Raw genomic sequence first — 26,911 nt, 5'->3', positions numbered from 1 at the left:
AGGCCAAAGCGGGTGGATCACCTGAGGTCAGGAGTTTGAGACCAGCCTGGCCAACATGGCGAAATCCTGTCTCTGTGAAAAATACAAAAATTAACTGGTATGATCACACATGCCTGTAGTCCCAGCTACTGAGGAGGCTGAGGCAGGAGAATTGCTTGAACCCAGGAGGTTGAGGTTGCAGTGAGCCAAGCCAGGAGGTGGAGGTTGCAGTGAGCCAAGGTTGCAGCCTGGGCGACAAAAAGAAAGAGAAAAAAAGAGTCTTTTCTTAATCTTACCCAAATCTGAATATAAGAGTACCTTCAGATAGTTGCACACCAGTGTGAATCTACTTAACACTAACACTGAATTGTAATGTTTAAAGATGGTCAAGATGGTACATTTGATGTGTATTTTACCACAATTAAAAATAAAAATTAAAAAGCCTTAAATGTTAAAGTAAATAAATTGAAACATAAAAATAAACAGCAACAGAAGATCTTTAGAATACTTTGCTGTGATTTATTGATTCTGTCTGATGTGATTTTTTTGCAGTGATGGAAATTGTCAAACACAGGAGCCACTTGCACATGTGACTGTTGAGTACGTGAAGTGTGGCTAGTGCCATCAGGGAATTGACTTTGTTTTTAGTCACTTTAATTTGTTTCAATTTAAATAGCCATATATGGCCAGTGGCTACTGTACTGAATGGTTACAGATCTATAACATACCATCTAGAAAACTAGAGTGTGCTTGCTTTGTAACACAGCTGTCTGCCTATCTTCTACCTTCTGCTGGCTACAACACTGCCCCTGAATCCCTCCATAGAAATTCTGGAGCCAGAGTTGACCTTGAAGTTAAAGGAATCTGATTTCACTCCCGTGGGCAAGTTATTTAATCCTTCTGAGCCTTGGTTTTCTCTTGGGTAAAATGGGTCTAATGAAGTACCCACTCGATACAGTTGTTGGAGGATTCTCAAATAAAACATTGCTTCTGAAGGTTTTCACACATTGCCTGGCGAACGAACACTCAAATGTTAGAAACCGTTACTTTTCTGTCTTGTAGATTTGGGAATGAGGTATTTTGAAGTCTTAAAAGCAGCAGAGTATTATCTCCACCACTTCTTAGGGCAAACACTGCCCCACCCTTTATGGAGCTGTATTTAGAGCTTGCAGTGAAGCTGCAGGAAATGGAGAAGTTGAGTTTTTTTCTTGCTAAATAAATCACCCCAAGTTCATGATGAAGGTCAGCTAGCCCAGCAGGACCTATTTGCATTCTCTATTTGCAAACCTGACTGTTTGTGTCTCAGGGAAGGAGAGGGTGGGGTACCTGGCGAGGGCATTTATAAGTCAGATACACTGGCGGAGGGGAGGGGAATTGCTTTATTAGAGTCATCTTTTCGCATCTACATCCTTTGTTCCCTCCTTTTTCTGGGGCAGCCACCAAGAAAAGTGGCCATCCTGCACCTCTAGCCTGCCCTATAGCAGCAGCTTCCCAAGTCTTGGCCACATCCAAGTTCTACTCAGGAGCCTAGTGTGGCAGTCCTGCCTTACAGACTTTTGTGGGATTTGGCCCTGACTGAGTGTCTTGCTGTGTGCCCAGTGCTTCTTACCTCGGATCCCAGGCTTCCTTGAACACAGCCTGTGCTCCACACTCCTGCTGTTGGTGCTGCCCTGTCTCTGCCATTGCTGCCTATTGAAATCTTTCTCATCCTTCAAGGCCCCAGCTGACAGTGACCTTATTCTCTGGTGCCTCCTTTGCCCTCAAAACGGGATCACCCTTAAGCCATTTTTCACATTCTTTGTGACATTCTACCTAGTATTTATTATATCTTACCTTAAAAAGTGGTTGTCCTTGGCCGGGTGCAGTGGCTCATGCCTGTAATCCCAGCACTTTGGGAGGCTGAGGCAGGTGATCAGGAGGTAAGGAGTTCAAGACCAGTCTGGCCAAGATGGTGGAACCCCGTTTCTACTAAGAATACAAAAAAATTAGCCGGGCGTGGTGGCAGGCGCCTGTAATCCCAGCTACTTGGGAGGCTGAGGCAGAGAATTGCTCCAACCCGGGAGGCGGAGGTTGCAGTGAGCTGAAATCGCACCACTGCATTCCAGCCTGAGTGACAGAGCAAGACTCAATCTCAAAAAAGAAAAAAAGTGGTTGTCCTTGGCCCTTGACACCTGGCTCTAGCACCTCCTAGCTCTATTACTCTGAGCAAATTACTCAAATTTATGGAGCCTTGATTTTTCTTACCTGTAAAATGGGAGGAGAGGTGAATGATCCTTCCCTCTTAATGTTGTTGAGTATTAAATAAAGTAAAAGTTGACGGATTAGCATAAAATAAGTGCTAAATAAATGCTCATATCTATTTAAGCTACTCTAGGAATTCCTGGCAGAGTCTCCTGCTGTTAGTGGCACTCAGATGTTTCAAAGAATAGAAGCAACTTAGGTCTTCACTTTGATAATGTGGTAGAAACAAGTGCAGAGCTTTTCCACATTCAACACAGAGGTAATTTGAGAGAACACAGTACGTGTATTCGTCAGATGTAATGACATGCCTACTGTGTGCCAGGTGCTGCTGCGGGGTGGAGGAACACCTGTGGACAGTATAAACACAGTCTCTCAGATTCAAGCCCCTTCAGTCTAGGAGAGAGGCAGGCAGGTAATTAGAGTTCACTGTAATCCACATCACCATAGAGATAGCCCAAGATTGTGTGGGGCCCCTGGGGAGGGCCTCTGATTCTCATTTAGGGTGGGAGTACAGAGTCCAGGAAGGCTTTTGATCGGGGTGAAACCCATGCTGAGAACTGAGTTTCATTTTGCTTATTTAAAAAGCATTTAGGCCGGGTGCAGTGGCTCACACCTATAATCCCAGCACTTCGGGAGGCTGAGGCAGGAGGATCACCTGAGGTCAGGAGATAGAGACCAGCCTGGCTAACGTGGTGAAACCCTGTTTCTACTATAAATACCAAAAATTATCTGGGCATGGTGGCATGTGCCTGTAATCCCAGCTACCTGGGAGGCTGAGGCAAGAGAATCGCTTGAACCCAAAGGCAGAGGTTGCAGTGAGCTGAGATCGTACCATTTATTGCACTCCAGCTTGGGCAACAAGAGCAAAACTCCATCTCAAAAAGGTAAGTATTTATATGCAAACCAGGCATTATGCTAAGTACTGGACACAAAGTTATTTAATCTCCCAACCACTCAACAAAATAGTCTTAGTAACTCTTATAATTCCCATTTTACAAATGGGGAAACTGAGGTGCAGAGTGGGTAAGCCATTTTCCCACATCATACAGCTAGTGAGAGGCACAGTTGGGAGTTAGACGAGTCCAGGCAGTCTGGCTTCAGGGTCTGTGTGTTTCTTTACTGTACCGGGCTGTCTCTCGCTCTTGCAGCCTAGCATTTTAGATGCTGTAACAGGTGTATTTCATGCTGCTCTGTTTGTACCATTAAGACTCGGGATGAGACAGATAAAAAACAAAAATCTAGACTCGCCTCTGAGCTTCTTCCAGAAGCTCTTGGGGTCTCCCTCTAATTAAACAGGATTCTGCCCCGGCCCTGGACATGAAGTTGTTGGGCTGGGCCAGTGCAGTAATTGGGAGCAGCTGAGGTGCGAGACCAAAGTGTGCAATAGGGTTGTCCAAGGTGACAGCCACACGACATGTTTGTTTTGCTGGAGAAACCCTTCTGTTAAGGATCGCCCCAGTAACCGCTCTGCACCACTAGTGATTGAATGCAAAGCAGGCAGCGGGGAGATGTTTGCAGTAGGAGGCTGGAAGAGCTCGGGATTAGTTCCCAGGGAGACCTCCCTTCTGAGGCCGGGCTCCTCTCCTGCCGCTGAGCATGCAGCCATTAAGGAAGTCTTTGAGTTTGGTTTAATGGCCCCTCTTTGTTTTGAAGTGACTGTTTACTGAACCTTCAAAGCCAACTCGGCAGCAGGATGTGATTGAGGGCCTGAATAATTGGATGAGGCACCCCAACAGGAAGCAGGGAGCGGGGAGCAGAGCCAGGACTAGCCGACAGCCAAGCCCTCTGTGTAAGCCTCCGCTGGGGGGACCGAGGGCATCCTGCAACCAGAAGTTGACCTGGAGTGGGGTTCCCCTGGAACCTGGCCTCTTTGATGTCGTGCTGGCCTTAATTAGGAACACCCTAATTAAGTCACTGAGGAGGAAGCTTTTTTTCTAAAAAAAAAAAATTAGCAAATGTTTTGAGAGCATTTCATGAGGGATTACTTCTGAAAGATTATGTAAGTAATGTAAAGTTAATGGAAGAAAAACTAGAAACTTCAGTTAAGTAAAAAATAAGTCACCCACAAGCCCTTGATGAGAAAGTGGGTTACGTATACACTTACAAGAGCACACACGTTTTCAGCAAAGGGTCAGGCAGCCTACGCTGTCTCAGAAACTTCTTTCTTTACTTAGTGGCCTGGCGTCCTTGCCTTTCCATGTGTGTAGCTGTTAGCAGTGTCAGTGTTAATGGCTCTGTGGTGTTGCACTGCTTTGTATGTCTCTAATAAATTCGTTTGTTCAAAACATATTTAAGAAGCTACTAGTGCCAGGTTCTAAGTGCTGGGAGATAGCAGTGAACACGATGGACACAAATCCCTGCACTCCTGAAACTTATATTCTAGTGGAATGAGGCGCAGGTGAAGGAAACACACGGAATAAGTCAATTCTCTTATGTAGCAGAAGGATTACGTGCGGTGGAGAAAAAGCACTGTTGCTGTTTTTATTTTTTATTTATATATATATTTTGAGATGGAGTCTCACTCTGTCCCCCAGGCCAGAGTGTGCAGTGGTGTGATCTTGGCTCACTGCAGCCTCCACCTCCCAGGTTCAAGCGATCCTCCTGCCTCAGCCTCCTGAGTAGCTAGGATTATAGGCATGCACCACCATGCCTGGCTAATATTTTTTGGTATTTTTAGTAGGGATGGGGTTTCACCATGGCTGGTCTCAGACTCCTGATTGCAAGTAATCTGCCAGCCTCTGCCTTCTGAAGTGCTGAGATTATAGGTGTGAGCCACCGTGCCTGGCCTGTTGTGGTCTTTAAGTGGAGTGGTTAGGGAGGGCCTCACAGAGAAAATGATGTTAGAACAACAATTTAAGAACTTTGGAGACATGGGCAGGGGGTGGGGCAGTGTTCAGGGCAAGGGAAGAAGAGCATGTGAAGAAGCCTCGATGTGGAAGCCAGTACCTTTGTCATTTGTGTTTAGGTTGCATCCAGGTTTTTTTTTTTTTTCCTCTGTCACCCAGGTTGGAGTGCAGCGCCATCTCAGCTCACTGAAACCTCCGTCTCTCTGGTTCAAAGCAATTCTCCTTCCTCAGTTTCCCCAAGTAGCTGGAATTACAGGCACATGACACCATACCCAGCTAATTTTTTGTATTTTTAGTAGAGACGAGGTTTCACCGTGTTAGCCGGGGTGGTCTTGATCCCCTGACCTCGTGATCCGCCTGCCTTGGCCTCCGAAAGTGCTGGGATTACAGGCATGAGTCACGATACCCGCCCTCAGTTTTTTGTTTTTTTTAACTAATAATAAACAATCCTACAATGAGTACATCCTTGTGGCTAGACATTGATTTACGTCAGTGGTTTCCCCTGAAGGATTTTTTATCCTTGGTCAAAATGTGTGTGTTTTTCAAGGCTTTTGAAACCCATTATCCAAAGCCTACCACAAAGCATGTCTCAGTTCCCAATTCCCATGCGTGAGTGCTCACTACCATTGATTACATCTGAAGGAGCTAGGTGTGGACACTGGGACCAAGCTGATGCCTCTGCTTCCAAGGGCACAAAGGGACATGTGGCATCTTATCTAGTGCAGTGATTCTCAAATCTTGCTGTGTGTAATTTTGAGTGAGCAAGAGTGTCCCTGGAGAGTGGGTTAAAATGCAGATTCCCTGGCCCCATCCCAAGAGAGTTTTTGTTGATCTGGGGTGAGCCTTAGAATCTGCAGTGTTAGCAGACACTTCAGGTCATTCTCTGGTAGGTCTTGCTGAGATTGCACCAGGAGTAGGTGGAAGTGGGGGTGGCTCCCGGGCCCCCTGAGCCGCCGATAGCCTCCTCTGCAGCTCCCGAAGTATGTAGGAAGCTATCTCTTGCCCACGAGTCCCCACCCCTGACTCCACCACAGAAACACCTGGAATGTGATCAGGCAGACATTTAAAATGAGTTCTGTGCCTAGACGGAGCATGATCTCGGCTTCCTTTCCTTTGCGAATTCTGTCTTTTGCAAGGAATGCTTCCTCCCTCTTTCTTTCGTTTCTCTTTGCCAAGAAAATTCCCATTGATGCTTTGAGACCGAGGTGAGGCATTGGCTCACTCTGGGAACCGCACTGTCCAGCACTTTATATCTCGAGTATGCTGCCCTTGGGCTTTGGGATCTGCAGTTCCACAGCTGGTAGCTTTACTACCAGACTAAGTTCCTCAACGCTTGGGTCGCTTCCTCTCTATGGCTCACCCCTCGCTCAGTGCCTGCACATAGTAGGTGCCCATTCATGGCCTAGTCAGGGTAACTGGCATTGTATGTTGAGTCATCAAAGCAGAGTTGAGTTCTACTTGCTAGTCACCCTTCTAAGCACTCGTCTTTATTCCTATCATCCTATAACCATCATTTGAGGCAGGGACTGCCATTAGCATCCTTTGCAGATGAAGTCAGGGCGGTGCCAGGTGATTAAGTCACTTGCCCAGGGTCACCCAGTGAGTACCTCAAGTTGGCAGGCTGACTGTAGAGTCATGCTTTTAACCGACAGGCCACACAAGGCCTTTCAGGCTCTGGAATATGGCTACGCCTCAGCACCCTCCAGGTAAGAAAAATGACATTCAATGGAAAGACATTAAAACCACAAAGACTATAGAAACAACAAATACAGTTATGACTATTTTATTTATTTTTATTTGTTTATTTTTTTGAGATGGTGCCTTGCTCTGTTGCCCAGGCTGGAGTGCAAGTGGTATGATCTCGGCTCACCGCAACCTCCGATTCCCGGGTTCAAGCAATTCTCCTGCCTCAACCTCCCAAGTAGCTGGGATTCAGGTGCGCACCACTACACTCAGCTAATTTTTGTATTTTTAGTAGAAACGGGGTTTCACTGTGTTGGTCAGGTTGGTCTCGATCTCCTGACCTTGTGATCCACCCACCTCGGCCTCCCAAAGTGCAGTTATCACTGTTTTTTGGTGGTTATCACTGGTGGCCTCTGACTCTTTACTGGCTCCCAGAGCATCATTCCTAGAGCCTGGGGTGGGAGTTGAGGTCACATTGGAGGTGCTGTCTCTCTCTGTCCCAAAGGGGAAATCTGCTTTGTGGAAGATGGCAGAGCACACAGTGTGTACAGTGCAGCAAGGCCGGTGCCTGCCCCAGGGTACATGTGACAAGTTCATCACGCTGCCCTTGCCTGGGAAGAGATCACAGTTTAAAAGGGAATATGGACAAAAAAAAAGTAAGGAAGAGAAAAAAAATTAAACAACAAAAATTAAAAAAAAAATAGAAAAAAACAAAAAATAGAGAAAGAAAAGAAAGAACAAGAAAAGGGAGTATTGGATGAATATGGATGCATGTGTGTATTTAGGGGACTAAAACCTCAAACATGGTCCTCTCTAGGGGGAGAGGGTGTTTGCGTGTCTGTTCAGGGAGTTGGAGAGATTGGCCCCAAGAGGAACTAATCCCTAAAAGGCAGAAGTAGTTTTGGAGTTGGGTGGAGGCAGGTCAGAGCAGGCACTTCCAGGGAAGAGAAATGGGTGAGTGTAAATGGACCAATATGAAGTTATGCTTAGAAGGCCTAACATTTCATAGGGTGTGCAAGCCACTAGGTGTTTTGCTCAGGTTCAGTGTCTAATGTAGACATTGATAGACAGGAATAAACATGTGGAGCAATAGCTTTGGCCTCTGGTTAGGAGGATAAAGGTTAGAGGGTAGATATTTATTACTCTGGGGAGGATTAAAGCTATACAAATATTAGGTAACAGCAGCCAGCCCCTGTGTTAGGTGGTTAAATATTGAGTTCCCAGGTCTCCAGATGTGGAGAATCAGTCTTAGGTGAACCCACTAGACAATTTTATTTTAAGAAGAACTGGGCAGGCTGGTAGTGGTGGCTTACGCCTGTAATCTCAGCACTTTGGGAGGCCAAGGCGGGCGGATCACTTGAGGTCAGGAGTTCAAGACGAGGCTGTCCAACGTGGTGAAACCCCATTTCTACTAAAAATATAAAAAATTAGCTGAACATGATGGCACACTCCTGTACTCCCAGCTCTGCAGAGGCTGGGGCAGGAGGATCACTTAAACCTGGGAGGCAGAGGTTGCAGTGAGCCAAGACAGCACCACTGCACTCCCGCCTGGGCAACACAGCAAGATTCCATTTCAAAAAAAAAAAGAACTGGGCAAACTTAGGAGCAGTTAATGCAGTTAACCGGGTGTGAGGGCAAACCCTTCCCTGACCTTGGGCAAATGACTTTACTCTTTCTGTACCTGATTTTCCTGTGGTTAGTAGGGAAATGTTAAATGTCTGTTCTACCAAGCGTCCTTTCAGCGTTGTTGTGAAAGACCTTTGTACTCTCAAATGCAGCATCCATGGGAGGTGGTGCTTTCAGTGCCCATTATGAAGTCAGCTCAGACTTCCACATGGCAGGTTTTCACCTTTGAAAACTTGGCCGGCCGGGCGTGGTGGCTCATGCCTATAATCCCAGCACTTTGGGAGGCCGAGGCGGGTGGATCACGAGGTCAAGAGATCGAGACCATCCTGGTCAACAAGGTGAAACCCCGTCTCTACTAAAAATACAAAAAATTAGCTGGGCGTGGTGGTGCACGCCTGTAGTCCTAGCTACTCGGGAGGCTGAGGCACGAGAATTGCTTGAACCCAGGAGGCGGAGGTTGTGGTGAGCCGAGATCGCGCCATTGCACTCCAGCCTGGGTAACAAGAGCGAAACTCCGTCTCAAAAAAAAAAAAAGAAAACTTGGCCATGCAAATGTCAGGTGTCCAGTGATGCAGGCCGTGACTTACCATAAACCTCTTCCTCTCTCTTTTGATAGGAGGAACTATCTGAAATAATAAAGGAAATGTCATGGCAGTAAAAGTTGGGGGGGTCAAGGCGGAGCACCATGGCTCATGCTTGTAATCCCAGGACTTTAGGAGGCCAAGGCAGGCACGTAGCTTGAACCCAGTAGTTCGAGACCAGCCTGGGTAACAGGGCAAAACCTATCTCTACTAAAAATACAAAATTTAGTCGGGTGTCGTAGTGTTTCCCTGTAGTCTTAGCTACTTGGGGGACTAAGGCAGGAGGATCACTTGGGCCTGGGAAGTCAAGGCTGCAGTGAGCTGATATTGAGACACTGCACTCCAGCTTTAGTGACAAAGCGAGACACTGTCTCAAAACAAAAAACAGGCCAAGCACAGTGGCTCATACCTGTAATCCTAGCTCTTTGGGAGGCTGAGATGGTGGATCACCTGAGGTCAGAAGTTCAAGACCAGTCTGGCCAACATGGCGAAACCCTGTCTCTAGTAAAAATACAAAAATTAGCTGGACATGGCATGCACCTATAATCCCAGATATTTGGGAGGCTAAGGCAGGAGAATCTCTTGAACCCTGGAGTCAGAGGTTGCAGTGAGCCGAGATCGTGCCACTTCACTTCAGCCTGAGCGACAGAGCGAGACTCCATTTCAAAACAAACCCAAAATTGGGGAATGAGCTGAATTTAGGGGATGAAAAAGGAGGATTCTATTTTTCAAGAAAATGTGGAGCATGGAACACATACACACATCTATCTATATAAAAAAAATAGAACCAAAAACTTTTAGCTGTGGTTGAGCACTCTAAGGTAGTAGTGCCCTAAGGAGTGCCACTGTAGGGGGAGGTGGCCAGTGCTGTCCAATAGAACGTTCTGCAGTGATAGAGATGTTCTGTGTCCATGCTGTCCAGAGCACTTGAGGTATGGCTAGTGGGCTGAAAAACTGAATTTTAAATTTTATTTAATCATACTTTAATCTCATGTGGGGCCCCCCTGTTGGCAGCTTAGGATAGAGAAAGGAATACTTCCTGGTGGAGAACTTAAGAAATAAAATGACTTGGAAGATACGGTTGACATATTTGTTTAATTCTTTTTATTTTAAGTGGAGACACCCAGATGTCAGAAAACAGCCTGGGCATCCAACCTAGTAATTCGGGAGAAGGAAAGGCTTGATAGCCTTGATTTATTTGGTTAGGGTGTTAATAGTTACCAGTGGAGCAGTTTGCGAGGGGAGATGGACAGATGGATGGAGAGGGGGCACCTTTTGTGGTTCAGTCTTCCTTTTCATAGGCATATTTATTGCTGGTGCGCTTGGGCGAGTGGGTGAGGGTGGGCGGGCAAGGAAGCAACCATTGATTATCCCCAAGGCTGTCATCTGCTTGATGGACAGGGATAATTAGTGGATTAGGCAAGCCCCAATCAGAGAATAAAAGCCCAGAAATGGTATTTATGATGGATGGGCTTACCCGGTGCCTTTCATCTGAGGATCTTAGGAGCCCTTCATCTCGCAGGCTTGGGTGGGGAAGGGTGGTTTTGGGGACAAAGCTGTGACAGGCATTCACAGGCCCTGTCATCCCACACGCCCACTTCTGGAAGCTGAGCAGATTCCTGCCTCATGCTTGAAGAAGCAGGGAGTCCAGAGTCGTTCCAGTGTAGGTCAGAAGGTGCCAGCCTCCTCTGGAAGCTGTTTTACCCTGAAGGCTGAGCTCATCCAGGGTATACCCAGTGGAAGAAGAGGAGGGATGCTGTTGGCTGCATTCCTCACACTCGCCCTGCTGAGGTCTCCGCAGACCTGGGAAGGGGTCATGGTAGCAGGAGATTTAAGAACCCCTCCCAGATTGACTCCGTTGATCACCTGGTAGAAGAAGATCAGTTTGTGTGTTCACAGAAAACCAAGATGAGGTAAAATTACCCATAATCATACCACAAGTGCCAACACTGTGAACATCTCGGTGCATTTCTCCCAGGCATTTTTCTACACAAGACGTTTCTCTTTGTTGTGTGTTTTGTGTTTTCTTCCTTTTTTTTTTTTTTTCCCTGAGACAGTTTTGCTTTGTCGCCTAGGCTGGAGTGCAGTGATGTGATCTCGGCTCATTGCAACCTATGCCTCCTGGTCTTTAATGATTCTCGTGCCTTAGCCTCCTGAGTAACTGGGATTACAGGTGTGTGCCACCATGCCAGGCTAATTTTTTGTGTTTTTAGTAGAGACGGAGTTTTGCCATGTTGCCCAGGCTGATCTCGAACTCCTGAGCTCAGGTGATCCATCCGCCTCTGCCTCCCAAAGTGCTGGGATTACAGGTGTGAGCTACTGCACCCAGCCTCGTATTTTCTTTTTCACGTGGTTGGGGGTCCTGGCCATTTCTAGGGTGGCATTACAATCCCTTTGAACCATCTGCAGTTGTAATCAGGTGCATGTGTGCAGGGACCCTTGTCCTCTGCTCTACCTTGTGTGGGCTCCTCTAGGACCCACATATAAAGCGAGACCCAACCTCTTGTCTCAGCCACTTTTTGCAGCCGTGGGGCTGGGCTGGGCTGGAGGCTGGCTCTATTCATGTGGTTACTTGCACTTCCCAGAATCAGGGAACACTTGGACTGCAAAGTCAGATTTGGCATCCAATTGCAGCCTGGAGCTCTCTGCTCCAGCCTCTCTAGGCGTCAGTTTCCTCAGCTCTAAAATAACAGTAGCACCTGCCTGCCTGGGCTGCTGTGAGCGGTCAAGCTGAGCTCCTTAGAGAGTCCTTAGAGAGGTCTGCGGACGAGGAGCAGCAGCATCTCTCAGACTAAATGGCCCCACCTCGACCAAGCGAATCCGAACCTGCCTGTCTGCAAGCTCCCCAAGTGAAGGATATGTAAATTAGAGCTTGGGAAGGGCCAGTATATATACATGGCGCCTGGCAAATCTTTAGAAAGTGGTGATGCTTCATGATGATGGTGATGACAGTGATGCTTGTCAGGGTGAAAAGAGATACTTGGGAAGTTACCTGGCTGGTCATATACCCCACAGCTTGAATTCTCAGCTAGATCCACTGGTGAGCCAGCCTCTGGCTGGCACCTTTGGGCAGAACAAAGGCCTTTGAGCTGGAACCCCACTCTCTAGAACCTCTGCCCTGCTGGTTCCTATTTGATTCTCCCCTGAACCGAATTCCTCCTCCTCATGTGAGTCCTCCCTAGCTCTGTGGCTCCTCCCCACTTGCCCTTTCTCTGGCGGCCACAGTCCCCCTCCCCTCTCTATTCCTTGTGTGGCCGCGTGGTGTCAGATTCCCTCAGCTGTCCCAGTGGGGCTGGGCTGAGAGAGGCAGTTGCTGCATTATTTATGGAGCACCCGTCACCAGCCTGCCGATGAGTTACACACAGTTATTCTCTGCCCAGTGTGTGGGATGCCGTCCTGGGCCTCTGTTTAATACAAAACAAAATGAAGCCAAACAGGACCCCAGGCCAGAATGGCTGTTGGCCGACTCCTGTGCCTTGTGTTAGGTAAATGGCTTGCTGTATGTCCTGGCTTTGGGGAAAGTGGAGGAAGAGGAGGAAGATGAGGAGAGGCACTTGGTGGTGTCTCCCAAGCTCCACTTTGAGGGTGGGGTGGGAGGCCAAGTTGTGGATTTGTCTAGGTGGCCACCAAACTCCTCAGTTGAAGGAGATTTAGAAGGCCTTTCTCTTAATTAAAACTAAGAAAATGACTTCATTATTTTCCTCTCTTTCCCAGGATCCAGAGTGATGTCAGGTATGTGACCATTAGCCAGGTTCTCCTGTTCCCTGGCTGGTCTGGAATTTATGTCACTCACTGTCTGAATGAAGGGTACCCTGGTCTTCCTCGGCTGACCCAAAGTCCCACCCTGGGTCTTGCCCTGGAAGGCTGCCCTTGCCCACCTGGGCCTCTTTGCCCATGTCCTTCCTGGAGGAGTGGCCAGCATAAATGTGCCACTCCAGTGTCCCTTGAGAGAGCTGGCCAGTGTCCTCTGCCTCCCTTTGTGTCAACTGTACCTCCTACCAGAAGCACTTTTCCTTCCTCCCTTCATTCTCTGTCCATGTCCCACAGTCCAGAGCGGAAGCCCTCAGGCTCATGATAGCAGACGGTATGATGTGATAAGTTGGGGAGTAGGCACAGCTAATCCATAGGTAGGTGGGAGGGGGTGTGTCAGAGAACGTTCCAGAAGAGGTGTCACAGCTGGGTAGTGACGGCTGAGTAGGAGTTTTCAGGATTGCTGAATTTGAACCCTGGAGATTTGAAGAGAAGCAGGCACAGGGTGTGGTGTGTGTAGAGAGTGTGGAGAGTGTAGATGAGGTCACGTCTTCAGGGAAGCCCCATCTCTCATCCAAGGAAGTGAGACTGCCGTGCAGTTTGATGGAGGGAGTCCTCTTTACACGCTTGTAAACAAACTGATTTTCTGTTCCCGGTTCTTTAATAGGGGCCTTTTCCCTTCTTAGAACCCAGTGTGATCTAAGTTCTATTTTCAACCAACGCACTGCCAAGGGTTCCAGAAACTCCCTGCCCTCCTCTCCGAAGAAATTCAGGGGGCTCCTGGAGGAGGAGCGGCTTCTCATTTTGCCTCGTGACTCTGGACTTGGCAGATGCTGGGGACACGGCGGGAGTTTTGTTTTCTTTGATTTGGATCTGTCTGGAACGTTGTGAAGCCTTTGTGTGTTCTCAGGTGACATCCGCAGTGGGGTCTGTGTTGAATCGTTTTCATGGCTCTGGGAGTGCATTCCGAGGGATTTCCTCAAATGTGGACAGCTCAGCCAGCAACTTCAGGAACAATATCTCTGGGACTTCTTGGTCTATGGGTGCAGATGCAAAAACTAAGATGCTTTCTAAAAGGGCTGTAAGCGCTTCCAGTGTCTCGGGTTGCAGGTTTCTTTGGAAACTTGAGTATGGCTTCCTTTACGGAGTCTTGCTGTCAAAAATCCAGGACTTTTTCTCTGTTGTCTTTCAATCTTTCTACAGTTACCTTCTTCCTCCTTCCTTACTTCCTCTAAGCTTGAATTACTGTAGTAAAACTGCTCTCAGGTGGGTAGAAACTTCTTCTTTCCTTGAAAGAAACTTACAAAAAAATCTGGAACAACCTAACATCACCTTGCCTTTAAATTTTAATAACATTTACTCACTTTTTTTTTTCATTTCTTAACAAGGAGGTTTTTGTCTTCTGTTCTTAGAAGTTGATTTTTTTTTTCTTTTTTTAGAATCTATTAAATTATATATTGCCTAAAACAGGTGGGCCTGACTGTCTTTGATAGACTGTCAAGTATCATTAAGTCAGGAGCAAGCTGCTTTGGGCAACCTTCTGGCTGGGTGGGTGTTCGTAGGCGGGGAGCTGTTAGCTGTACCCCTTGAGTAGAAAAGGGACCCCTCCTTTTGTTGCTAATTTGGTAAAGACTGAAATGGGGCTCCAAGTGGGGGTAGATAAGAAGTTTTTTCAGTGGTTTGAGTAGTCATCTTTTTCAGGCACATTCATCTCAGGGGTTGAGTACTCCACCCTGCCATTTGCTTAGCAGCAGCACAGAAATCGTCTGACACTGAGCACCCAGCTGCCTTGGTCAGTTTCTCCCTATCCGTGGTTCACCAGTAGGGAGATGCAGAATGCTTTCCACATTAGCTGGTTCCACACCAAGGAGTCAGAAAGGGGGTTCCAGTCTGGATGGACAGTCTGACTTAGATTTTAAAACCTGCTCCCACACATCCTGAAGGAGATTACTTGGAGCCCATGGCCACTTGGATCCCTCATATCAAATGTCTCTTCAGCACGTCCTGTGTGCTGGGAACTGCATCGGGCACTTTCTGTATATGACCTCGTTCGTTCCTCACCCCAGCCCTGTGAAGACGTGACTCCAACCCATTTTGAGGTCAAATGACTTGCCCAATATCATATAGCAAATGGGAGAGCTCAGGTTCAATCCAAGAGATTGGGCTTCTGTGCTTGTATTCTTTATTCTTCTCCTTTGTTCTTTCAGTGTTCAGTAATTGGTGGTGTTCATAATGGTGATGGAATTATTTGTTTTGGTTGTCGTCCTTACAAGGGAACAATCCCTGAGAGGTGAAATGATTTCCCCTAGTCCATGCCTGGCAGGGCTGTGACTAGACCTCAGGACGCAGTGCTCCCTGCCCAGGCCTCTGGCCAGTTCTGCATGTTCTCAGTGAACATGCCTCACCTCTTTCTTTTGCTTTTTTTTTTTGAGACAGGGTATTGCTCTGTTGTCCGGGCTGGAGTACAGTGGCATAATCACAGCTCACTGTAGCCTCAACCTCCTGGGCTTAAGCAATTCTCCCACCTCAGCCTCCTGAGTGGCTGGGACTACAGGCATGTGCCACAGCACCCAGTTAGTTGTTTGTTTTTTTTTTTTGTATTTTCAATAGAGATGGGGTCTCACCATGTTGTCCAGGCTGGTCTTGAACTCCCAGGCTCAAGTGATCCTCCTGCCACAACTTCCCAAAGTGCTGAGATTACAGGTGTGAGCCACCATGCCCGGCTGGCCCACTGTTTTCTTAAGAAATATTTTGATCATCTTAATAATATTTCTCCAGGACACCCCAGATGGGAGTGGTTGGTGTTTGGGAGAGGAGATCCTGGCTCTCTGGTAATCTTCCTTGTGTAGCTGAGAGATAGTGGCACCTTTGCCTAGAAGTAGGTGAGCAGTGTTTCTGAATGTGCTTGGGTTTCTCAAAAAGCTTTTCATCATGTCTTGTGGCTCAGAAAGAGAAGGAAAGGCCAAATGAAGCTGCTATTGGTTGGTTGAGCCTTTGTGTTCTTAGAGGTGCCAACTGCCGTCCTGCTGGACAAAAAACTCCAGTGGCCATCTTGAGGATTCTGATCTTGGCCATTATCTCTTTAATTAGATATAGATGTACAAGGGGTGTTCATATCTGGACTGGATAAGAAAATGGTATGTATGTTGGGTGTTGTAATTGGAGTCCCCACGATGTCTTGATGGGCCTTGAATGATAGTCTGAGCTCTCACAAGTTTTCACTTGACATAAGTTAATATACAGTTCTGCTGTTGGGTGGAAGAAACCCCCAGGGCACAAACTTGAGATGGAGGCCATGTGGTGACAAGACCCTTGCACAGGTGTTGGTTGTCAGTAGCTCAGGTGTAGCTGCCAAAGGCCTCTGCCAGCAGCCAGCCAGACAGGATTCCTGCCCGGCTGTAGCTTAGTGTCCCGTGGGGGCGAATTGCTACTTAGAGGAATAAATCCAGAAACCTGCACTTGGGCCAAGCAGATCTCAAATGCATGAAGGCAGAACTGATGGATGTAATCTAGCAGCATGTGTGAAACAGACTTCAGCGTTTGGGTGGATTGTAAATTCATGGTGCTGTTGTTGCCAGAACCTCTAATTTGGTCTTAAATTTTTGAAAATGTAATGACTTTATTGTTTTCATTAAAATGATACATGACCCTTATAAAGAAAACTCACAAGACTTCAGCCATAAAGGAAAATACAAAGGAGAAAGCAACACATTGGTCCTGATTTTAACTCCCAGAAGTAAACTGTTTTAATGTTTTGTAGACCATTTTCCAGATCTATGTACATTTTCAGACAGAATTGGTAGCCAGAGAAGAATTCTATAACAAGGTGTTCCTTGTTATAATGCGTGCTATGCATGGTCTTTTAAAAAACATACTTAATTGTACTTTCATTTAACAGAAGAAAATGAATCTGAAGTGAAGTAATACTGTAATTGTTCCTTCACCACTTTATTTAAATTGATTTCTCATTTGTAACTTTAAGTCAGTGGTTCTTGACTGGGGGTGATTTTGTCCCCTAGGGGCCATCTAGCAATGTCCCATTTTTGGTTGTCCCAATGAGGGGCTGGGGGAACACTGGCATCTAGTGAATGGAAGATAGGGGTACTGCTAAACATCTTAAATGTGCAGGACACCCCCTATCACAAGGAATTATCTGGCCCCAAATGTCTGTGGTGTTGAGGCTGAGAAGCTGCTCTGTAAGGGTAAGAAAAAAATGATGATTCAAACCATTAGGAAGGTAAAACTGTGACCATGTTTTAGCTGGGTTGCAGTTTTAGACAGTTTTGACTGGGTTTCTGTAATGAGAGATGAGTTGATGAACCTCATTCTAGTTTCTTCCTCCTTTCCTCAGCAAGAAAATCAAGAGGTGGCATATGTTGTTTTTAACCTTGTCAAGGTTCATAACATGTACATTCTATTCTGCAAACACAATCCCCAGGTGTTTAGTCTTAGATCTGTATTTATTTTTAAATTTTATTCTATTTTATTTTTTGAGACAGAGTCTTGCTCTGTTGCCCAGGCTGGGGTACAGGGTATAGTCATCTTGGCTGACTATAACCTTCGCCTCCCAGGCTCAAGTGAGTCTCCTGCCTCAGCCTCCCAAGTAGCTGGGACTACAGGCATGGGCCACCATGCCTGGCTAATTTTTGTATTTTTAGTAGAGACAGAGTTACACCATGTTGGCCAGGCTAGTCTCCATCTCCTGGCCTCAAGCGATCTGCCCACCTCGGCCTCCCACAGTGCTGGAATTACAGGTGTGAGTGACAGCGCCCTGCCCTTAGTTCTGTACTTAAATGATCAATGCCAAAGACCACTTCTCTGTCCATCGTTTCCCCTTTTTGGGTTGATTTTGAGTTACCTCTTGGTTGGTGGGCTGTTTGACCATACTATAAACTTAACGTATAGGAAGGGAGATGTCGGTTCCTGCCCTGCTTTGCCCTGGTGGGACTTGCACCTGCAGGTTTCAGTTTGTGTCTGCGCACCATACTTAGAGGAAGAGCAGGGAGACACGATGAGTATCTCTGGGATGCTGTCAGGGTGTGAAGCAGGGTCCCGTGGAGAAATGGGGTTGGATGTGAAACTGGATTTTGAAAAGACTTCCATGTTGAAGCAGGATATTGATTTTTTTTCTTTTCTTTTTTTTTTTTTTTTGAGACGGAGTCTTGCTCTATTGCCAGGCTGGAGTGCAATGGCACAATCTCGGTTTGCTGCAACCTCTGCCTCCTGGGTTTAAGCGATTCTTCCGCCTCAGCCTCCCGAGTAGCTGGGACCACAGGCATGTGCCACCACGCCCAGCTAATTTTTGTATTTTTAGTAGAGACGGGGTTTCACCATGTTGGCCAGGATGGTCTCGATCTCTTGACCTCATGATCTGCCCACCTTGGCCTCCCAAAGTGCTGGGATTACAGGCGTGAGCCACCGCACCCAGCCAGGATATTGATCTTAACTGAGGGTTCCCAGAAGGTTAAAACTAGAACTGCATGAACATCAGGGACAGGGTGGCTGATAATAGGCTGCCCTGGGAAGGTGCTGAGTTCCCTGTTAGCTGAAGTGTGTTGGGGAGCCACCTGTTGCTATACTGTCCACAGGTGTTGGGCTTAAGCTGTCAGGTAAGGTGCTACATTAGGTAACTTTCCAACCTTGAGATTCTGATAGTCTAATTAATGCTTCCTGTAACCATGTGTCTGGGGAAGAGCCCCAGCCACTCTGGCTCCTTCCTTTGTGTTATTTGGGGAAAGGGGGAGAACAGCCAGGGCCATGTTGATGAGCAAGTGGTTTAGGGTGGAGCCTTAAATGTTCTGTACACCTTAAATTTGGACCCACCATCTGCTGACTCAAAAGTGTATGTGTTAGATCCTGCCAAACTAGTTCAGTTGATGTTTGTAGTATTTACAAGATTACAGGAACTGAGCACATTCTAAACCTATTCCTGAGCCAATACATGTATATAGGATCTGGGAAACACATCACAGACCTGCAAAGGAAGAGAACATACACAGATTGTTCCCTGCATGATTGGAATTGGGTGTTCTGTTATTGTAGTAATCAGATGTCTATCACAGTGTGACTTATTGATGTCTTTGATTTGTTGCAGGGGAGCTATCCAGTTTGGGAAGATTTCATAAACAAAGCAGGAAAGCTTCAGTCCCAACTTCGGTAAGTAGAAGCACGTGTTCTACAGGAAAAGGGTAACATAGTGAGGCAAGGATGGAGTTGGGACAGAGCAAAATGCAGATGGATTAGGGCTAATTCTGGAAGTGCTACAGATACGGAGGCATGTGGTGGGTTCTGATTGCAGCATTATTACCTATAGCCTTATATCCTAGGCCCTGATTCCCATATGTAAAAGGGAACTCATTCATGTCCGCTTTGCCTCCTTCCATAGGAATTTTAAGAGTCAAATGAGGTAAGTACGGTATGTTTGGTAGCAATGGGTAACGTTTATGTAGTGCTTGCTATGTGCCAGGTATTTGTTAACTTCTTTAAGTCTCATAACTCCACGAGGTCCATACCATTGTTGTCCCCATTTTACTGATGAGGAAACTGAGGCACGGGAAAGTTAAATAACTTATCCATAGTCACATCATTAGTAAATGGCAGAGCAAGGATTTGAACTGAAGCTCTCTGGCTCCAGAGTCCATGTTCTCCTCCATTCTGCTTAGTGCCTCTCCACATTTAGAGTTTAAAACCTTGTGTTGATGATGGTATAATTCCATTTACATGAAATATCTAGCAAAAGCATATCTGTAGAGAGATATCAATCAGTAGTTGCCTAGGTAAGGTTGAAAAAGGAGAGTGACAAGTGGATAAGATGGATCTTTTGGGGTGGAGGAAATGTTCTAAAATTGGATTGTGGTGATGATTGTACAACTCCAAATTTACTAAAAATTATTGACTCATACCCTGAAAAAGGGTGTATTTTATGGTATGTAAAATATGCATCTGTAAAGCTGCCTAACAAGATCCAGTGCTGAGCTTAAAGGGGCTGTGATCGCCTAGTCTTGTGCCTGTTCATATATTGTGTGCTATGAAATAGGAAATGGCCAGGTGTGGTGGCTCACGCATGTAATCCAGCACTTTGGGAGGCCGAATGGGTGGATCACGAGGCCAGGAGTTCAAGACCAGCCTGGCCAAGATGGTGAAATCCTGTCTCTACTAAAAATACAAAAAATTAGCTGGGCAAGGTAGCACGCGCCTGTAATCCCAGCTACTCGGGAGGGTGAGGCAGAGAATTGCTTAAACCTGGGAGGCGGAGGTTGCAGTGAGCCCAGATTGCGCTGCTGCACTCCAGCCTAGGGGATGGAGCGACTCCATCTCAGAAAGAAAATATGTCAGCATTTTCTTGTTAAAGCTCTACCCTTTTAAATCGTTGTGGTGAAGGGATACAATTGCACTTAGTGGGTGCTTCATGAAGGATAGACATTTTAAAAGGTAATTATTTTGATGATCCTGGTTCTCGGCATTTAGGGGATGACATTGGTTGATTTGGATGGAGGAAGATGGTTGAGAGAGCAGGGCAGGTAGGGGTTTTCCAGGATAAAGAGCCATGTGGACGACAGAGAGGTGGGAGAGGGATGAAGTGATGTTCTCCGGCCTTTGCCTGTGGACACCGGGGGTCCCTGTCCAGAGTGTTATCCATAGGACTGGAAGGTCCATGGCTCCCTATAGACTAAATAACTCGGGAAGGGTGGGTCTTTTTTCTTTCATTTCTTCAGCCTTGTTTGGGTCTTGAGATTTCCATCCATGAACCGGAGGCTCAGATGGACAATGAACTTGGAATACTGCACCTTTCCCAGTTGCCAAGTCCTTTACTTAAGCCCTGCTTAAGCTCTTGTAATTACCTTCAGCTGGATCAGATCCAACCTCCTCTGCTCCGGATTTGTGGCTTCTCACCTGAGTCCTTGACCAGCCTCGCCCTATTTATCTTCATCTACTCCCACCTCCCTGTCTGCCGTGATTACCATTCATTTCAGGTGGCTTCATCTCCATCCTGTAGGAGGTCTCCTGTAGTAATACAGTAAAACATTTAAATATATTTCCCCCTACTTTTTCTTATTCGGCCTCATTTAACTGTCTGGCAGGCTTCCAAGAAAATTGTTAACTTCTTTTTTTTTTTTTTTTTTGTTAACTTCTTTTTTATCAGCGAGGGTCTTGAAGCTCAAAGTAATGAATGGATCAGCTATCCTAAACATATAAAGTAATATTTAAAGTAATCTTAACCTATCCTGTACTGGTACAGGATACATTTTATATTATTAAACAATATTTTGTCCTGAAGGCAGGGGCCATTTCTTTATTATTTTGTTAAACTTCTAGTACAGGGCTGAGAGCAATATAGAGGCCTCATGCACATGTTTTAATTTTGTGTGTTAGAGGAAGGGTGAAGTTTAGATTGCAGAAGCGGCATAGGAGGCTTGGTATATTTAAGCTGAATCACTCCTTTGTGTTTCTGTTGGTTATAAGTTTGCTCTGCCCCATCAGAGAGGGCCAAGATGTCTTGTGACTACATGAGACAGTGAAATATGACTGCCATTTAAAAGCCTCAAAATTGATCACTATTCTAATTTTCAGCAGAGCCCTGGTGATCGCGTAATACTCAAGGCACCTCTACAGCTGGTTCATTAAATTTGGATGATTAGCATTGAGTTGGATGAGAATAAATCCAGCCATTGTGTCAGATATTAATTGTAAATCAGAACAAGCTATTTATAAATCCCAGGATGTTTGATAAAGCTAATTTTTCCAGGGCTTGTGTTTAATGTCAACTCTCTAAAAAATATGCTTCGAAGTGGTTTTGTGTATGTGTCCATCATTATTTTTAAAAATTTTGAGCAGAATGTTTTCTTGCTCTACTGGAAAACAACAGGCCTCATTTTGAAGTTTGGCTCTAAGGGATTGTTCCCTGGATTTTCCCAGGAACTACTTCCAGCACCTTCCAGGAACCTTTTGTTTCAAAGCTGCTATTGCTGATGTTTAAAGGCCATTCCTTTCCCTTTTTTTTCTTTTCTTTTAGAGAGAGGGTATTGTTCTGTCACCTAGGCTGGAGTGCAGTGGCACAACCATGGCTCACTGCACTCTGACCTCCCGGGTTCAAGTGATCATCCTGCCTCAGCCGCCTGAGTAGCTGGGACTACAGGCATGCACCACTGTGCCTGGCTAATTTAAAAACAGTTTTTTTTTTTGGGTAGACACAGAGTCTTAGTATGTTGCCCAGGCTGGTCTCAAACTCCTAAGCTCAAACGATCCTCCCACCCCAGCTTCCCAAAGTGCTGGGATTACAGGCATGAGCCATTGCATCTGGTTCCATTTTTCTCTATTTTGAAATCTTCTCTTTCTAGTCCTTATTGTTATTCTTCCTTCAGCAACTTTGCAGCCTTAGGAACGCTCAATAAAGACTAGAGTTACATAAGGAATACTTGAAAATTAACACTTGGTTCTAAGTTTGATTGTAAAGTCCTCAAACTCTAGTTCTAGGGCTTGTTTATGTGGAATCTGTGGCCCTGGCTTGGAGTGTTGATGACACTGAATGATGCCTTAGGTCATGACTCTAGGAACCAGTAGACCACAGAAGGCTCAAGGCATCTTATGGTGCCCAACAAAATATTAAGAATCCAGAGTAATTTCTTTCTTTTTTTTTTTTTTTTTACGAGACAGCATTTCACCATCTTGGCCAGGCTGAGTCTTGAACTCCTGACCTTGTAATCCACCTGCCTCGGCCTCCCAAAATGCTGGGATTACAGGCGTGAGCCACCTTGCCCAGCACAGAGTAATTTCTAGGACATAAAATGACTATAGTACCTTCTCCCCATTCTCAGCTTGTAGGAATTTGGAAGATTCGGTTGAAATAACATCCTAAGGTTGAAAAAGAAGTATCTCAATTTTATTATAACTAGGATCTAGGGAGAAAAGTCACACTGCCAGGATCTTGTCTTATAGTGGATCAAGCCCTAGCCTGGCAGTCATGATGCTGGGATACTTGTCCCAGCTCTAGTATGAACTAGGGACCTTGAATGTCACTTTGTATCTGTGGCCTCAGTTTTCCCATTCCTAAAATGAATGGTTTGAACTACATGATCTGTCTCCCAGGTTCCTTCCCCCAACTGATGTGCGCGAACATATTGCTTTCCTACTCCAAAATTAATTTCATCTCTATCACTTATATTTTTTAATGTTTTTTTTTCTTTTAGGCAGAAATACCTATCTTTTTGTCCTATGCAAAATTTTGCCTGGTAATAGTGGGTTTTTTTTTTGTTCGTCTGTTTTTTTGAGACAGAATCTTGTTCTATCTTCCAGGCTGGAGTGCAGTGGCATGATCTCAGCTCACTGCAACCTCTGCCATCTGGGCTCAAGCGATTCTCTTGCCTCAGCCTCCCAAGTAGCTGGAATTATAGGTGCATGCCACCACCCCTGGCTGAGTTTTTATATTTTTAGTAGACATGGGGTTTTACCATCTTGGCCAGGTTGATCTCAAACTCCTCACATCATGTGATCTACCTGCCTCAACCTCCCAAAGTGGCAGGAATACAGGCATGAGCCACTATGCCCAGCCCTGGTAATAATTTCATATAATCAGATGAAATGGAATGGGAAGGGCTACTAGCATTTATTGATTAGCACCAAATGAGCTAGATATTATTAGGGTGGAGCACTGGGAAAAAAGTCGGTTCACCAAGCCCGTGGTTGTCCATGCTCAGTTGAGTTATTTCTGGAGAAGGTTACATGTACTCCTTAGCAGAGGTTTTAGGCCTTGAGCTGTAATGAATTTGCTAGGGTGAGACGTTCCTCATGCTTTTGTTATCTGTTTGCATTTTAGGACAACAGTAGTAGCAGCAGCTGCCTTCTTGGATGCCTTTCAGAAAGTGGCTGACATGGCCACCAACACACGTGGTAAGCAGATGGAGGCTGACTCCCAGCGTTAACTGCGTTCAGCATGCGGGCTCGTCCCCTTGGGTGGCTGCACAAGAAGATGCAGCTTAAGTTGTCAGAGCTGAGCTGACTCATATTTTTCCATTTTTAAAGACTCAGTGGGATTCCACATATTAGAAATTGCAACTAGTTTTCCGGATAATAAAGCACATGTGAAGAAGAATGAAAAAGAAAGAAAATGAACCACTGTTTCTGCATGAGTTGGCTTGATGAGTTTTTTGATCACTTTAATGACGTGCTGGTTGTGGAACCATGAGCTATGCCTTTGGTTGCAATTTGCATTTTCCTCCTTACATTTTCCTTGTTTCCTCGTGGAATGGGAAGCAGTAGGGATGACTGGATAGACTATTTTTCTGAGTTTCCATAAAATGAGGAACCCTTTTAAAATAAGGATCTCATTGTGTTATATCTATTTATGTGTCCCTTACATTTGACTGGAAACCTGCTGAGATAGAGACTATGACTTATTCATGTCTGAAGCCCCAAAACATGGTGCCTAGAACATAGGAGATGTCTAAAGTATGTTTATTAAATAAATGAGCAAAGAGAAATCTTTTGAAAAAAATATAATGGCTGTAGCGAGCACTGAAACATAAAAATATTCATAACATGTGAAAAGTATAAAAAGAAAATGAGTATCCCTATATGCATGACCGTCTTTAGAAATGCAACATTACGGTTGGGTGCGGTGGCCATGTCTATAATCCCAGCACGTGGGGAGGCCGAGGCAAGAGATCTGAGGTAGATCACTTGAGGTCAGGAGTTCGAGACCAACCTGGCCAACATGGTAAAACCCCATCTCTACTAGAAGTACAAAAATTAGCTGGATGTGTACAAAAAAAACCAATCTCTACTAAAAGTACAAAAATTAGCTGGGTGTCTACTAAAAGTACAAAAATTACGTGCCTGTAATTCCAGCTACTTGGGAGGCTGAGGCCTGACAGTTGCTTGAACCCTGGAGGCAGAGGTTGCAGTGAGCTGAGGTCATGGCACTGTACTCCAGCCTGTGTGACAGTGAGTGAGACTCTGTCTCAAAAAATAAAGAAAGAAAGAAAGAAAGAAAAAGGAAGGAAGGAAGGAGAAAGAAAGAAAGAAAAGAAATGCATGCAACATTACCATTAACAGACAATTCCCCTTTTCAAAGGGAGGAGGATGCTTTTCTTTTTATTACAATGCAGCTACTTTCTCCTGCCTCTTACTTTAACTTGTCTTTTAGGGGTCTCCTTGTTGCACTGGTAGCTATAGCCCCGTTCTTTTCATTGTCATGGTGACATTGGAAAATTTGGGTTGTAGGGGCAAGTGTTGGGGACTGCTCTCAGGCACATGAAAGTTTCTCTGAACCAGCAGATGGGTACCTTCAGTGCAGTGATATTCTTTTATCACAGGTGCTTAATTAAATATTTGAATGAATTTGCAGCAAGAACATTTCTCATTCATTGAACAAACACCTTTTACTTCAGGCACTATCATGGGACCACAGAAAGCAATATGACTCTCCTTGTCCTGGAGGGGCTTACAATTGAGTGGGGAAAATAAGATGTATAAATAAAGAATTTCAGCATAGAAGTAATATGTTTGGTACATTAATAGTCGTAGAACAAAGTGCTAGGGGAATATAGAAAAGTGAGCAATTAACTCGGGGAATATAGGAAGTTTTCCTAGGGGAGGTAATATTTCTCCTCATTTCCAGGATGCCGACAGGCATTTGCAGTGTTCCCTGGGAGAATGTGACAGAGAAATTAGAACCATTGTTTCTTCATCCAGTATGTCAGCTTGGTGTGGATCTTAACCAGTATCTTTTTAAAAGTCCTTTAAAAAAATTATTCCATAGCTTATGTGTGTCTGTTATAGAAACTTGAGAGCTGGGCGCAGTGGCTCATGCTTATAATCACAGCAGTTTGAGGCTGAGGCAGGTGGGTCACCTGAGGTCAGAAGTTCGAGACCAGCGTGGCCAACATAGCGAAACCCCGTCTCTACTAAAAAAAAACAGAAAATTAGCTGGGCGTAGTGGTGGGTACCTGTAATCCCAGCTACTCAGGAGGCTGCGGCAGGAGAATTGCTTGAACCCAGGAGACAGAGGTTGCAGTGAGCCGAGATCACGCCATTGCACTTCAGCCTGGGCGATAGTGCGACACTCTTTCAACAAGCAAAAAAAAAAAGAAACTTGAGAAAATACAACTGTAAAGAAAAACAATATGCAAGCCACTGCAGGGTTAATAGTAGTGAATTTTATATTTTCTTCTTCTTCAGCAGTATCTGGAACTAGACTTGCCAGCCATATTGATATCTTTCTGTAATAGCCATCAGAATAGGTCTTTCTCACTCCGTTTCCCAGGCTGGAGTGCAATGGCGCAGTCTTGGCTCACTGCAACCTCTACCTCCCCAGAGTCAAGCGATTATCCTGCCTCAGCCTCCTGTGTAGCTGGGATTATAGGCATGTGCCACCACACCCGGCTAATTTTTGTATTTTTAGAGTACATGGGGTTTCACCATATTGGCCAGGCTGGTCTCGAACTCCCGACCTCAGGGGGTCCACCCACCTCAGTCTCCCAAAGTGCTGGGATTACAGATGTGTGCCACCATGCCCAGCTAATTTTTGCATTTTAGTAGAGACATGGTTTCACCATGTTGGTCAGGCTAGTCTTCCAGCTCCTGACCTCAAGTGATGTGCCCGCCTCGGCCTCCCAAAGTGCCAGGATTACAGGCGTGAACCACAGTGCTTAGCTCAGAATATGTCTTTTGTTTTTTTAAAAACTGCTCTACTGTTTTAAGGAACTTGGTTATCTGGCATTGCATGATTGAGGGCTCTGTGATAATAATGTTTTTAAATTTTAATGTTTAATTCTTGGGTGGATCCTATAGATGGACTGGAGAAAGGTCTCCAGATTGTCCCCATAAGTTCCTGTAGGGGGAACCTGGGATTTTGAAGATGCTGCTCCCACAATAGTTCTTGGCGGGACACTGGAGGGCTTGGAAATTGTCATCTTTGACGGGAGGAAAAACAGCCATTATTTGTGCAAAAAGAAACCAAAGAGCCTTACTGCAGAAGTAACAGGTGTAGAGTAGTAATTTGGAGGTGATGCATTTCACCAAAGGCAAATAATCTCATAGTGAACTAACCCCTGCTTTGACATATTTTTAGACCATTGGATTTCAGATCATTTTTAGTGATGCCAGGATACTTTCTGTTTAAAATTAATATGTATTACTATTTTCATTGTATGTGGCAGTGTGAGAACTCTCCAATGATCTAAGTGTATATGGGTGATGGAAAGAATA

The 26,911-nt window shown here is 45.5% G+C and overlaps 1 protein-coding gene across 6 annotated transcripts in view; it reads left to right on the top strand.

The window, feature by feature from the left end:
- MTSS1 (MTSS I-BAR domain containing 1) overlaps positions 1-26,911 on the top strand; it is a 185,743-nt gene that overhangs the window by 8,237 nt on the left and 150,595 nt on the right. For 3 of the 6 annotated variants that reach the window (XM_064384572.1, XM_064384571.1, XM_064384570.1), the window contains exons 1-3: positions 6,907-7,002; positions 18,801-18,862; positions 23,520-23,593. In XM_064384572.1, the coding sequence (XP_064240642.1) occupies positions 6,922-7,002; positions 18,801-18,862; positions 23,520-23,593 (217 nt within the window). In that variant the 5' untranslated portion in view covers positions 6,907-6,921. Of the gene's footprint in view, positions 1-6,906; positions 7,003-18,800; positions 18,863-23,519; positions 23,594-26,911 lie in introns of those variants that run through there. The other 3 variants (XM_064384573.1, XM_021673613.2, XM_021673615.2) reach the window with 1 other exon arrangement.

The sequence above is a fragment of the Aotus nancymaae genome, unplaced genomic scaffold (genome assembly GCF_030222135.1).
Source record: "Aotus nancymaae isolate 86718 unplaced genomic scaffold, 86718_ANA_hifiasm-v0.15.2.pri h1tg000036l, whole genome shotgun sequence".
NCBI lineage: Eukaryota > Metazoa > Chordata > Mammalia > Primates > Aotidae > Aotus > Aotus nancymaae.
The sequence above is the reverse complement of the archived record's forward strand: the minus strand, read 5'-3'. Positions and strand labels throughout refer to the sequence as shown.